General features: G+C 40.3%; 1 protein-coding gene across 6 annotated transcripts in view; it reads left to right on the top strand.

Moving 5' to 3' along the window:
* The window catches only part of GRM1 (glutamate metabotropic receptor 1), a 187959-nt gene that overhangs the window by 1761 nt on the left and 174145 nt on the right, over positions 1–12053 (top strand). For all 6 annotated transcript variants that reach the window (XM_032683008.1, XM_032683009.1, XM_032683007.1 and 3 more), the window contains exon 2: positions 77–974. In XM_032683008.1, coding sequence (XP_032538899.1) covers positions 212–974 — 763 coding nt within the window. In that variant the 5' untranslated portion in view covers positions 77–211. The remainder of the gene's footprint in view (positions 1–76; positions 975–12053) is intronic.

Below are 12053 nucleotides of genomic sequence, written 5' to 3' on the forward strand. Positions count from 1 at the left end.
AGGTTGCTTTGTCGAGTTCTGGTTTGACATCGATTTCCCAGTTGGCCCATTTTATCCCTTATTTCTATGCCACCAGGTTAAAAATCACTAGGATGACGGCTGTCTTGGCACTTCCGAGAGTGATACTGTGAGGCTTCGCTGTGATGGTATTTGGAGCAACTTGGACGTCGTTGGGGAGAAGCAGATGCCATTTCCTACATGTCCTTAAAACATGTGCAGGCAAGAGGAGCCCATGAAATTCGTAACCTGGGTCTGGATGACATCGTGCAACAAAATGTTTGGCGTGCTGCTGGTCTTTTTCCCTGCTCTGCTCCTGGAGATGGACGTGCTGCCCAGGAGTGCGGGGAGGAAGGTGCTTCTCTCTGCAGCCTCCTCACAGAGGTCGGTGGCTCGGATGGACGGCGATGTCATCATCGGGGCCCTCTTCTCTGTCCATCATCAGCCGCCGGCTGAGAAAGTGCCCGAGAGGAAGTGCGGGGAAATCCGAGAGCAATACGGCATCCAGAGAGTAGAAGCCATGTTTCACACTTTGGATAAAATTAACGCCGACCCTGTCCTGCTACCTAACATCACCCTGGGCAGCGAGATCCGAGACTCCTGCTGGCACTCCTCCGTAGCCCTGGAGCAGAGCATCGAGTTCATACGGGACTCCCTCATCTCCATCAGGGACGACAAGGACGGAGGCACCCGCTGCATTTCCGAGTCGCAGCCCCAGCCTCAGACCAGAGTGAAAAAGCCCATCGCGGGGGTCATTGGCCCAGGGTCCAGCTCAGTTGCTATCCAGGTCCAAAATCTGCTCCAGCTCTTCGACATCCCCCAGATTGCTTACTCCGCCACCAGCATTGACCTGAGCGACAAAACGCTGTACAAGTACTTCCTCAGGGTGGTCCCCTCCGACACGCTGCAAGCCAGGGCCATGCTTGACATCGTCAAGCGTTACAACTGGACCTACGTCTCCGCCGTCCACACGGAAGGTGGGTATGGGGCAGCCCCTCCCCGCCCCGGGCCGGCCCCAGGGCGCTGCGCCCTCCGCGGCGGCTCCGCAAGGACGCGCCGGGGATGGGTCACTCGCCGGGACCCCGCGAGGGGAGGCTCCTCCCCGACACAGCGCCGGGCGCTGCCACCCGCGGAGACCGTGAGGGGAACGGGGAGAAGTGTGTGGGTGCGGGGGTGCAGTCCGGCGACGCAGGAAAGCCCGCATGAGATCGGGCATCTCCCCGGCGGTTCCGTCCCCGTCCCCTACTCGATTCACACAGAGTGGTTCGCGTGTTTCTAAATAAAAGTTAACAGATGTGAACAGCTGGATCTGGGGCGGACAGCCGCGGCGGGACCGGGGGCTGTTCCTGGGGCTGGTGAGTCTGTGGGGCTGACACGTTCGGCCACTACCATCGCGGGAATTTTGGCAAAACGGAGTCAGGGCTCAGCAGGGACTCCTGGACCAGCTGCTGGCTTTGCTGCGTGGAACTGATTTCCTGGGACTGCGAACACTGAGGGGAGAAACCTGAAATCCCTCCGCAGTCCAGGTAGCCCCTGCAAAATCAGGACCCGTGGGAAAAGGCGGGCAGCCTGTCAGGAATTCCGGGCAAGAATGTTTACGTGCGGGTTGAGCAATAGTAAAAAATATTGCTCTGTACAATATATTCATAGTCAACAGGTTTTCTTAATTTTAAATATCAAAAGAAAAATATCAGTAGTAGGGGTATTTTAAAAAGGAGCTGTTGGTGTATAGCCAGGCTAGGTGGGCCAACATAAATTGCAGAAGAAATTGCATTTGATAGAAAAGGAACTCTTGTGATATATTATCATGATATTTTTGTGGTCCGGTTGTGGCCCTCAAAATGGGGTTTTTAAGTATACAAAATTGCAAACTTGACCACATTATTGCTGTAGCTTTGCAACTATTCTGTTTATCTGAGTGTATCTCTTGTATGGATTTGATTTATGATTCCCTCTGGTTACTGAGCTGACTCCACACCTTTCATTCTCACAGAGATGACTAAGTGAAAAGAGATAGGAAAATATATTGTGATGAATAAATAAAAGAATCTCCAGGAAGAGTTGCATATTTACAACATTCAAAGGGAATTGGATTGATCTGAAGACGTAAACCAGAAAGTGCTGCAGTTTGAGGGGGGATGGGGGAGAAGAGCTGAAGCAATGACCTGACATTTGGAGTTCATTTATGCCCTGTTCAGAGGAGAAAATGAACCGTTAGCAAGAGTCGGAAATGAGCTATCAAGATCCTCTATAGTTGACAGATAGGATTAGATGTTGTGGATGACAAATAAACATGAAACGGGTAAATTCTTTGTTGATGTAAATAGCCATTTCTCCCTTCAAGGCACTTCGGGAAGCTATGCTGTGCCTGAGGAGCTGCCTCAAGGGGCTGGCTCCTTCTCTCTCCCACTCTCCTTAAAATTTGTGGGTCTTGCCTCTTCTGGAAAAGACAACACCTTCTGAAGGTTCATTTTTAAAAAAGATTATTATAAGTAACAATTTCAATCATTGCTTCTGAGAAATTTTAATGAGATCCCTATTTTTATGAATGTTACTGACTGATGAAAAATAGTTGTTGCAAGATATTTTTAGACTTTGAAGTGATACTTTGGAAAATAGGCATAGCCCACAAGGCAACACTCTCCTTTTAGGAAAAGTCACAAGGATTTTGCAGATAATGAAACTTAGATTAATATTATTATTATTATTAATCTGTATCTTCCATTCCTTTGTTGTTAGAGTCAAGCTACAGCTTTCACTGGAATATGTAGCAAACTTCAACTTCTGCTTTTCTTTCCAGACAGACAAGTTATTAACCCCCACCCAAATGCTGTTGGGCAGATTCCAAAGTCTTTTTTTTTTTTTTTCTATTTAAAGTGAGATTAGTATTCATGAAAGTCAGTGCAAATTGTAACATTTCTGTTGTTTCAAATCCCATGCATTCACTGTGAGAGATCTGCTTGCTGGTTTGTTAAAGGTGAGATCATTCTTTGCAGACAACACAAAGCTACTTTGAATAATAGTCTCTGTGATGAGGAATTGCTCCATCCATGCTATGTTTGGAAATACAGGGATAAAGTGTAGTCAGAAACATTCCTCCTCCACAATTACTCATAGGCCTCTACACTGTCTTTATAGTGGGCTGCAAAATGTGCTGGGAGGAATTCTAGGGTATCACGGGTTGGAGAAGCTCTTCAGTGGGGACTGTGAGAAAGGGGCATGTTTCTAGGAAATGCATAGGTTAACACTGTGGAGAAGTTAATTCTTTTGCCCTCTGAGTACTCCAGATCCAATTTGGTCCCCACTCCAGAGCAGCAAAGCTGCTTAGTTCCCACCCAACCTCTGGTTCTCATGGGGATGGACAGCGCTCAGTTCTTGTAAGGCCCAGCCACAAGGGGATGCAATGAGACCACTGAGCTGACTGACCGCCTCTGTCAGCGAGCCATGGTCCTCAGTCCTCACTGACCCAGAGCAGGGTCAGGGAAACAGCCCAGAGAGATGAGCTCTTTCCCAGGCTGAACCATCCAACTCCTTGTTTACCCTTCCTCTACTCCTATAGTCTAGTTGATGTTATTTGAATGCCCAGAACAATACCAGTGTACACAATTACAGCTTTAATTATAATCAGAAATAAATACCGCACAATTTTTGAGCCATGTTAACATGAAGCCTACACATGCCATGATGATGGACATGAAGAAGTCACCCATGTAGGATGATGTCTTTAAGTAGTTTGCATTTGACATGAAGATTTATTCTTCATGTGCTAATAAGCATTAATAATTCATTAACTAGTAGTGGTGACTTTTAACTACATTCAGTCTTTATACTCTTATACATGAAGTTGCATAAAGATGTGCCAGACCTGTTGGGGCTTTTTGCACAGTGGTTTCTTTATTAAGAAGTATAAACACTACACTTGGGTAAAAACTTCTGAGTTAGTGAATAAAATCTGAAAAAGGCCCACATTGCTCCTTTTAGATTAAAATTGACACATACAACTCCACATTAAAAAACAAAGAAAGGGAGTTTACTAAGTCTGATTATTTTATTATGCATCTCAGTTGTGCACAGTTGCCCATCATGAGATTGAATTTTTTCCAGAGTGGGCAGCAGTTATTAAATGATGTAAGAAATCTGTGCATCTGCTGGGGGAAGGCTGTTGACTGTATAGTAGCTGCAAGGCATTTTCGAGGCTATTAATTTTTTAAGTTTTCTTCAAAGGTGTTGGAGTTCTTGGCGTGTCTACATCTCGGCGCTTAGGCTCTTATCTTGAAATGCACTTAAATGGATACCTAACTCTGAGCCAAAGCTTCCTGTGGAAATCAAAGGCATCAAAAAGCATGTGTGCTAAATTGGACACAATCCTGATCATGATAAGGGCAGAAGGAGCTACACTCGCTTAGGGTTACTTTTCAAGTGAGATATTCTGGTCTTCATCTAAATAACCTCAGAGTCAGGGATTATTCTCAACTTAATCAGGCAGCCATTGGTTATTTGGTAACTCTGAAGAATTACACGGAACACTTTTTTCCTCGCCTGGAGAAGAGCCCTTGGGCTGCCTCAGGAACATGGCAAGAGGTAGTGGGCACCACCGCTGTGCTGCTTTCATGCTGAAGGTGCAGAAGTTAATAGGGTTGCCACCAGAAAACACAGAACAGTGTGAGATTACTGTCAGTTACACTGACTTCCAAACCCCAAAAGACACCTGCACCCTGGCTAGTGATCAACAAGAAGTCTGCACCAAATCCCTCATGTTTAGATGTTTCCCTTATGCATGAAGCCTGAGAGATAATGGTGTAAGAAGTCTTTTTGTCATCTTCTAAGTACATCTTCTGGGTGATGTACTTAGAAGTGCTGAATAAGCAAACAGAAGTACTTAGTGCCTGTGCCTGGCTTTTCATTTAAACCATTACATGTCAGTTAGCCTTATAAAATATATGTGAGATTTTTGATTCTGTGAAAACAAAATCTAAACCTGCAGAATAGATGTTTGAGTGCTCTTTACAATTTATGGACCATGCTTACACTTCAGTGTACAAATACTCCAATATAAATGAAATTTTCCTTCCAACAGATTACCATGCAGACTTTGCAGAAGCAACTATGGAAATTGAATAATTAAGTTAATTGCAACAAATTTGGATTGTTTAGAAATTAATTAGAGAACAGTGAGACATTTCTGGTCTTGATAAAATTTTCTCAGATTTGTATTGCCAGGCTGTTTCTTTTTCTTGAGTGTAAGGTTTAAAATGAACTATGATGAAGCAGATGGCACAACTTTCAGATCAAAGTACATGGTAAGTACATTATCTTCACAATGATTTTTGATAACCTGAGTGCTGCACACTGTCTATTGTAGTAACGTACAGGAAACTCATAAACATAGTTATATGTGTTGGAAAGAGGATGGAAGGGAGCGAGTCCTGCACTTTATCAAAATTTCAGTGGAAGTAAATTCATTCAGTAGAACCCACTGAAGCAGCTTTAGACATTCTAGAAGATAATACTTCTGTTTAGGGTATGTGGGGCTATATTCGTCAAACAGCTCAAAGGAATAATTTCCATACAATAGTGTTTAATTTCTCACAAGGTATTTCTAACTATGTTTTATTATTAATTCTACGGTGTCACTCAATGATTAATACTTTTTGATAAAATTATTGTCAGACAACAAAGAACAGGAATTCCAGCTCGAATGTTTGAAATTTCAAAGTGTACAGTATTTCTATAGGTACCAAAAATTACCAAAATGCTCTTAAAGGTTAACCTGATGAAGTGGTATGAATTGTGCTGAGATGTGTGTTCACAAGTGCATATTTTTATCTGTTTTTTCTGCATTTAACTAGTTTCACTAACCATCTTCAGAGGCTTTGTGACATGAAAAAAAAAAGGAAAGGTATATGTCCCAAGGGGAACAGAAATTAGTTTCAAAACAAGTAAAAACTAGAATATTCCCTTCACTGGATGCATACATTGTATTAATTAGAAGGTGCTGGAAGAGTCATTTACATAGATTGACATTGACAAAATTATTTCTGGTGACAAACACTGCAGAGACCAAAAGAAATTCCTGACTGAAAATACATTGTTTCTCAGTACCCCTAAATTCACAAAGACTGTAGTTTTTCAGCTGCAGCTGTGTGAGTTAAATAATCTCAAAAGACTCATCGAACTCCTGTGCCTGCCTTCTCAGCAATACTGCTGGAGTTGATATTTATCAGTCAGCATCATGGGTTCATTTGTGCTTTACTTCGATTTTTTTCAGCATTATGCTCTTGCTTTCAGATTTTTATGCCCCAAAATTCTACTTAAGTCCTGTAAGTTTCTTTTAAGAATATTAAACAAACCTGACTTTCTCAAAAAGCTATGTGAAAATGCCTCTAAAGTATTCCTTTGAAGATATGGTTCATAACATGATGGTGCTTGCAGTGAGGTTTCTCAGATAAAAAACAAAGAGCTATATGGAGTAAAATCGTATAACTAGAAATAGTGTCACCCATTGAGAAAGATGTTTCAGGGGTCTGATGCATCAGTGAGCTGGTAACTGTAGTGGGAGACCAGAAGCATTGCAGCTGCCACATGCAGCCCAGAAAAATACTGATCAAAGTCATTACTACTTTGCTGACCCATGCGAAACAAAGTGGGAATTTCAATGTGTCTTCATGTGTGTCCACAGAATAAGCCTCTGTCACAGATGGCAGTAATTAACACCAGTGCAGGCTGCCTGAACTGATCAGGAACTGATTGGACATGAGCTACAATTGCATTGCACCTGAAGAAACTGTCCCTTCCCCTGTGGATAGCTAAGGAATGCTAAGGGATATCATCAGAGATGGTTGGAGCAAGGTGTGCAAGGGACAAATGCCATCCAGTGAGTAACCAGCTCAGGTTTGCTGGCGGATTTTTCAGACTATATCTTTTCTTAAACACTAATATTGCTATTATTACTATTAATGTGCATCTTAAAGAACAATTTCTAGATCTGATTTTCCAGTGTAAAGTTCGTTGTTCAGAGGGGTGGCAGGAGTCTTGTGATCCTTGAAGCCATTGTAGCCAGTACTTTCTGTTGGGCTGTGGTCCCAGTTCCTGTCCAGTCCAAAGGATTGCCCACAAGCAGCTATTCATGGGGCCTAGAGTACCATAAAGTCACTGAAGTCAACTGAGGTTATGTCAATCTTAGTTCTTTGCCAGGGAAGAAACACTCAGAGGAAAAGGTCCATTTGTTAAAATCCTGCCCCAATTAGAATAGCTCACAGCGTAGATAAATGGCATGTAAGAAGTATCTTGATTATTGTTTTGTACTTCTAATTCCAATATGAAATGTGGGCAAACAGAGCAACATTCAGTCTTCAGGATAGGGGTACACCATGGTTAAACTCACTTGTTTCACTTGTGTGAAACAACGATTTCAGTATTAGCCTCAGAGCTTTCCTGATGAACTTCCAGTAGTCCATTACCTTTTTAGCTACCACCATGCATTGAATGGCTGTCACCAGAAAATACATGAAAATTACCACAAAACTTATCCTTAAATGGTAAGGCTTGTTTCTGAGGCCATTACACACAGGGTTTTCCTCCTCTTTTATACTTTTAATTTGTTAACACAAAATTTATTTTCTACACTTTGGCTTCTATCCATTAGCCAATTAGTAATCCAGGACCTTCTGTCACATCCCATATTACCTCTATTTCTGTCAGAGCTTTTAATAAGGACCCTCATCAAAAGCTTTCTTAAATTCTAAGTACTCTATAGTGAGTGTATCATTCATATAGTTACCTTTCAAACAAAGAAGTCTAGTTAGCTTCTGAGGTGTGTATTTCCTCAGAAAAGATATGTTTATTTTTCCTTGATATGGCATATTTATTTATTTGTGTCTTACTACTGTTTTGTTATTGTTCCTACCACTTAGCTTTGTGCAGGAATATCCAAAGTCTGCAGAAGTATCATGTCTATTCTTCACTGGATTACCCGCTATGCCTCTGTACTCTGCCTCTCTACTCTCTACAAATTCAGTTAAAAATGAAAACTGATATGTGAAAATATAAAGTTACTTTTTTGCACTTTATGGCTTGTTTTAGTGCAAAGGACATTTTACCTGGTGCTTGCCACAACAGAAAATTAGCTGGTATTGGTAATTTGTTAAATTCTACCTTATGGATTTGTTTTAAAATACATTGTATTGATACTCTGAGACAATGGTTCAGTTCTATCCAACGTAAGGAATGACCTTTGTATGAGAACCTTCACAGGCTGTGCAGACTGAGAGAATTAATTTAACTTTTTTGTTGTGGTTTTATCTTCCCTGAGTGCTCTTTTTATATAATTGGTTATGACTGAATATCAGGCAAGTTTTCCATTTCTTGAATATTTGAAGAGTGGTGGGTTATTAGATTCTATGCCTTTATGTCTCAGAATTGTTTCATATTGTTTTATTGTGGTTTTGTATTTCAATTGTCAAGGTATGCTCTGTTCTCTTTCCCTCATTAGAACACAACTTAGATTTTTTTGAAGTATTATTTTTATTTTTATTTATTTTACTTTTTTAAAAAATGTTAATAGCATTAGGAAATTTACATTTCTACTTTATTGTGCCAACTTTTTTGATCCTTTTGGAACTTTGGCTCTCAGACTCTCATATATTTCTGCTTAGTCTCCATGTGATTTGTTAGTATTTCACTCTTTTGGCTGCACCTTTTAATGTCCTTGAAATTAACTTTCTCATTTTTATATAATTTATTTTACTTTAAATTAAATATTACTGTTAGTGTTTTTTTGTTTCACATGCAACTTTTTTCCATCCAAGTATCACTAAAGTACAATCACAATTAAAGACTACTTTTTGGATAGTTAGGTCTTAACACTGTATATGGCTCAAGACTAAATCAAGAGTTCCTTCTTCTTTTGTAAGTTTGACAAGCAAATGAGTAACACATATGAAAAGGAAATCAATACACAATATTTAAGATTTCCCTTTATTTTCCATTATCTAACCTATAGTCTGCTGTACAACATACAGACCCAGGCTGTGTTAATAGCATTTTGTGACACGTGGGGTGCTTTTTAATGAAAAGTACTGTGCATCACAAGCTGTCCTTTCCTCTTGTTCTGAGCCATTGCCTAGGTGGCTCATGTCTATCAAAAAACAGTGAGATAGATTTCACTTTACTGAAAAGTCATATTGTTTGTTATAAAGTGTCATGGTCCTTTGTTCGAATTTTCATTCATAATCTCTCTTGAATATTTTATAAAAAAAATAATTTCTTAAAGGATATTTGAATTATGCTAGCAGCCATCAATGATTTATAGGTCCCTTCAAAATTTGATAGTGATGTTGTAAGGGTAGGCGTTTGGCAGTTCCGGTAGACAAAACAGAGAAATTCATGTCCCATGCTGGTGCAGTGGGCAAGTATAGCTGTAAGGCTCTTGATCCAATGCTCACTGAAGTTGAGTGGTCCAGTGGATCCTGAATGGGGCTCAGCATGGCTATCAGATGTTGTCTTTTCAGATGTTGTCAGGTTATGGAGCTGACATTCTTCAGTAAGCTGTAAAAATCCACAGGAATTGTGAATGCCACAGCTAGGTGTATCTCATAGATAGTTGAAAGTAGTGTGAAAGTCTGTGAGAGCAAACTGTGTTTTCGCTGGATTTGCATAGATATTAGAGGATGTTCAGATGCATAATTTTCTTTTTCCAGCTAGAAGAAGGCTGAATGTAGTTCTTCTCATACAAGTTCCCCACTGAATTTAACACTTGTTTCTCTTTGAGAATAGTTTGAGAAGCAAACCTTCATTTTCTAAAATGCAGTCAGTTTTTTGACCAGCAACTTTCATCCTTATTCATCCACGGGTACAGATGGATTTGCTCAAGGTAGTAATTTCCCAAACATTTATTTAAACAAACTTCATCCTGGCAAATTGCAATAAGAACCAGGCATGTATAATGCTGAAGTGACAGCTATTTGAAATCTGAATAAGTGTTCATAAATACTTACTTAAAATGTCTGGCCAGGTTACATTGAACATTGGATGCCTTTTCCTATGTGGAATAGAATATAAAAGATAAATTTGTAACTAATTTTCAGGAAGTGAGAAAATCTTTCAAGCTTATTTATATAAGCCTTTCTTACCCACCCGGTGTTGTGAAGAGGCTTTAGCAAATGGAAATTAGACATGTAGAAGTTCGTGCTGGGTATTGGAATTTAGTGATACTCCTAATGAGAATGTATTTCTCTGACTGCAAGGTCCACATGCATAAATCTCAGTCTCTTGCCAACCAGCAAATATGTGAAACTGAGTATTGATAGTACTGTTAAGGAATCCGGTATTATGAGCACTGGAAAACTGTAGAATGATTTGAGAGCCTGGAAAGTAAAAATACACTTCTATTGAACTTTCAGAATGGGTTTTAGTAGTGGGTCAAAAACACTCCTTTGGAGAATGCCATTATTTGCCAGGCCGTATTTCCCTGGAAAGATAATCTCATTCAGGATCAGATTACAAACTACAGCTCTCAGCTATATGAAGCAAAGTGCTGAACTATGACAGTTACTACACTGGAACAAAGATGTACAAGATTTTAAGAAGAGTGAATGTTCCAGGCAGCAGCCCTGGCAGCAGCCCTGGCAGCCTGGGTATCACTTTGTCCTTTCTTGTTCCCTTCTACCCTCAAGGCACTACAATTGTGGTCCTCAGGTGTCCCTGCATTCCCTTGTAAATAGGCTTAGCCTTCCTCTTTCAGGTGGAACATTCTTTGTTCCCTGCCAGGTTTGACCAGGACACCAATATCTGGCAGCTCAGTCTGGACATACCAAGTGACGCGGTGGCAGTGTCAGGCACTCAGAGCCAGAATTCCTTCTGCTTTCCACACAGTGCCAACCTGAAAGTGAATTTGCAACAACAACAGGAAGGTTTTCCAGAATTTCCTTATGGATTTGTCGCTGACCTCAGAAAGAGATGAACAATACTCTACTAAACACGTGACCCTAACCATGCCTTGCTGTTGTCCTCCAATGTTGGCATCCTGCAAAGGGCAGGATAAGGGTATAGGAAAAGTAGCATGGGGACAGTAATGTGCAAAACTGATGTTGCGAAGTTGAATGAGGCAATGAATATTGATATCAATTTATTATGAAACAGCCAAAAATGGAGAGTCCTGTGTTATGTAAAAGACAAATGAGCTATGCCAGACAGCTCTGACTACCAAGACAGCAATCCCCAGAAAAATAATAAGATGGTGATTCAGACTTCAGCTGACAAAAAATTGTAATTAAGTTAAAACCAATCAGTATGACTCTATGAAAAATAGGTCTTCTCAAACAAGTCTGATTTTATTCCTTGATGAAAATGCAAACTTGATAGCTACAGATAACAGTTCAGATGAAATATCTTAGATTTCTCTTATGGCACTGAATTAATATTACAGAATATTTGTATTACAAATGGACTGTCCAATGTCAGAAAAACAGATGTCCCGTAGATTTAAAATCAGTACACTGATCTCAGCAAGTAAAGTTTGACCATCAAATAAGATTATGCACAGATCTTGACAAAGGGTCTAATGCGTTACTGTGTTTATCAATGACATAAAAACATAATTGCTGACAAGAGATGTAGATTTGTGAAATTGGGAGAAAAGGGGAGATTCAGATCTCCTGGTAAGCTAGACACAGTCTAAGAAAATACATGCCAATACAGTCAAATATCAACCACAAATACAAGAATAAAGCACATGTGCAACTTACGTATTGTGTGTGAAGATTGTGTTGTGAGAATTGTGTCCCTGAAAGAAGTCCTGAACACGCTATATGGTTATAGATGAACTGCATCAAAAATCCCAACCCAAAATACAAAAAGTTAATGTCAGCCTTGAGAGGCTGGAAATTTCACCTCAATCTAAGGATTATTAGTATTAAGTTTGCTGTTCTTTGTTCGATTCTGATTCAACATTTAAAAAATAATATTAAAATCTTGAATAGAGATAGGGATAAAACTTTAAATGATTTGAGGTCTGAAAAAGGTACCCATTAGCAGGAATCTAAACCTGCTTAATCTGT

Source organism: Chiroxiphia lanceolata, chromosome 3 (assembly GCF_009829145.1).
Source record: "Chiroxiphia lanceolata isolate bChiLan1 chromosome 3, bChiLan1.pri, whole genome shotgun sequence".
In the NCBI taxonomy this organism is placed as follows: Eukaryota; Metazoa; Chordata; class Aves; order Passeriformes; family Pipridae; genus Chiroxiphia; species Chiroxiphia lanceolata.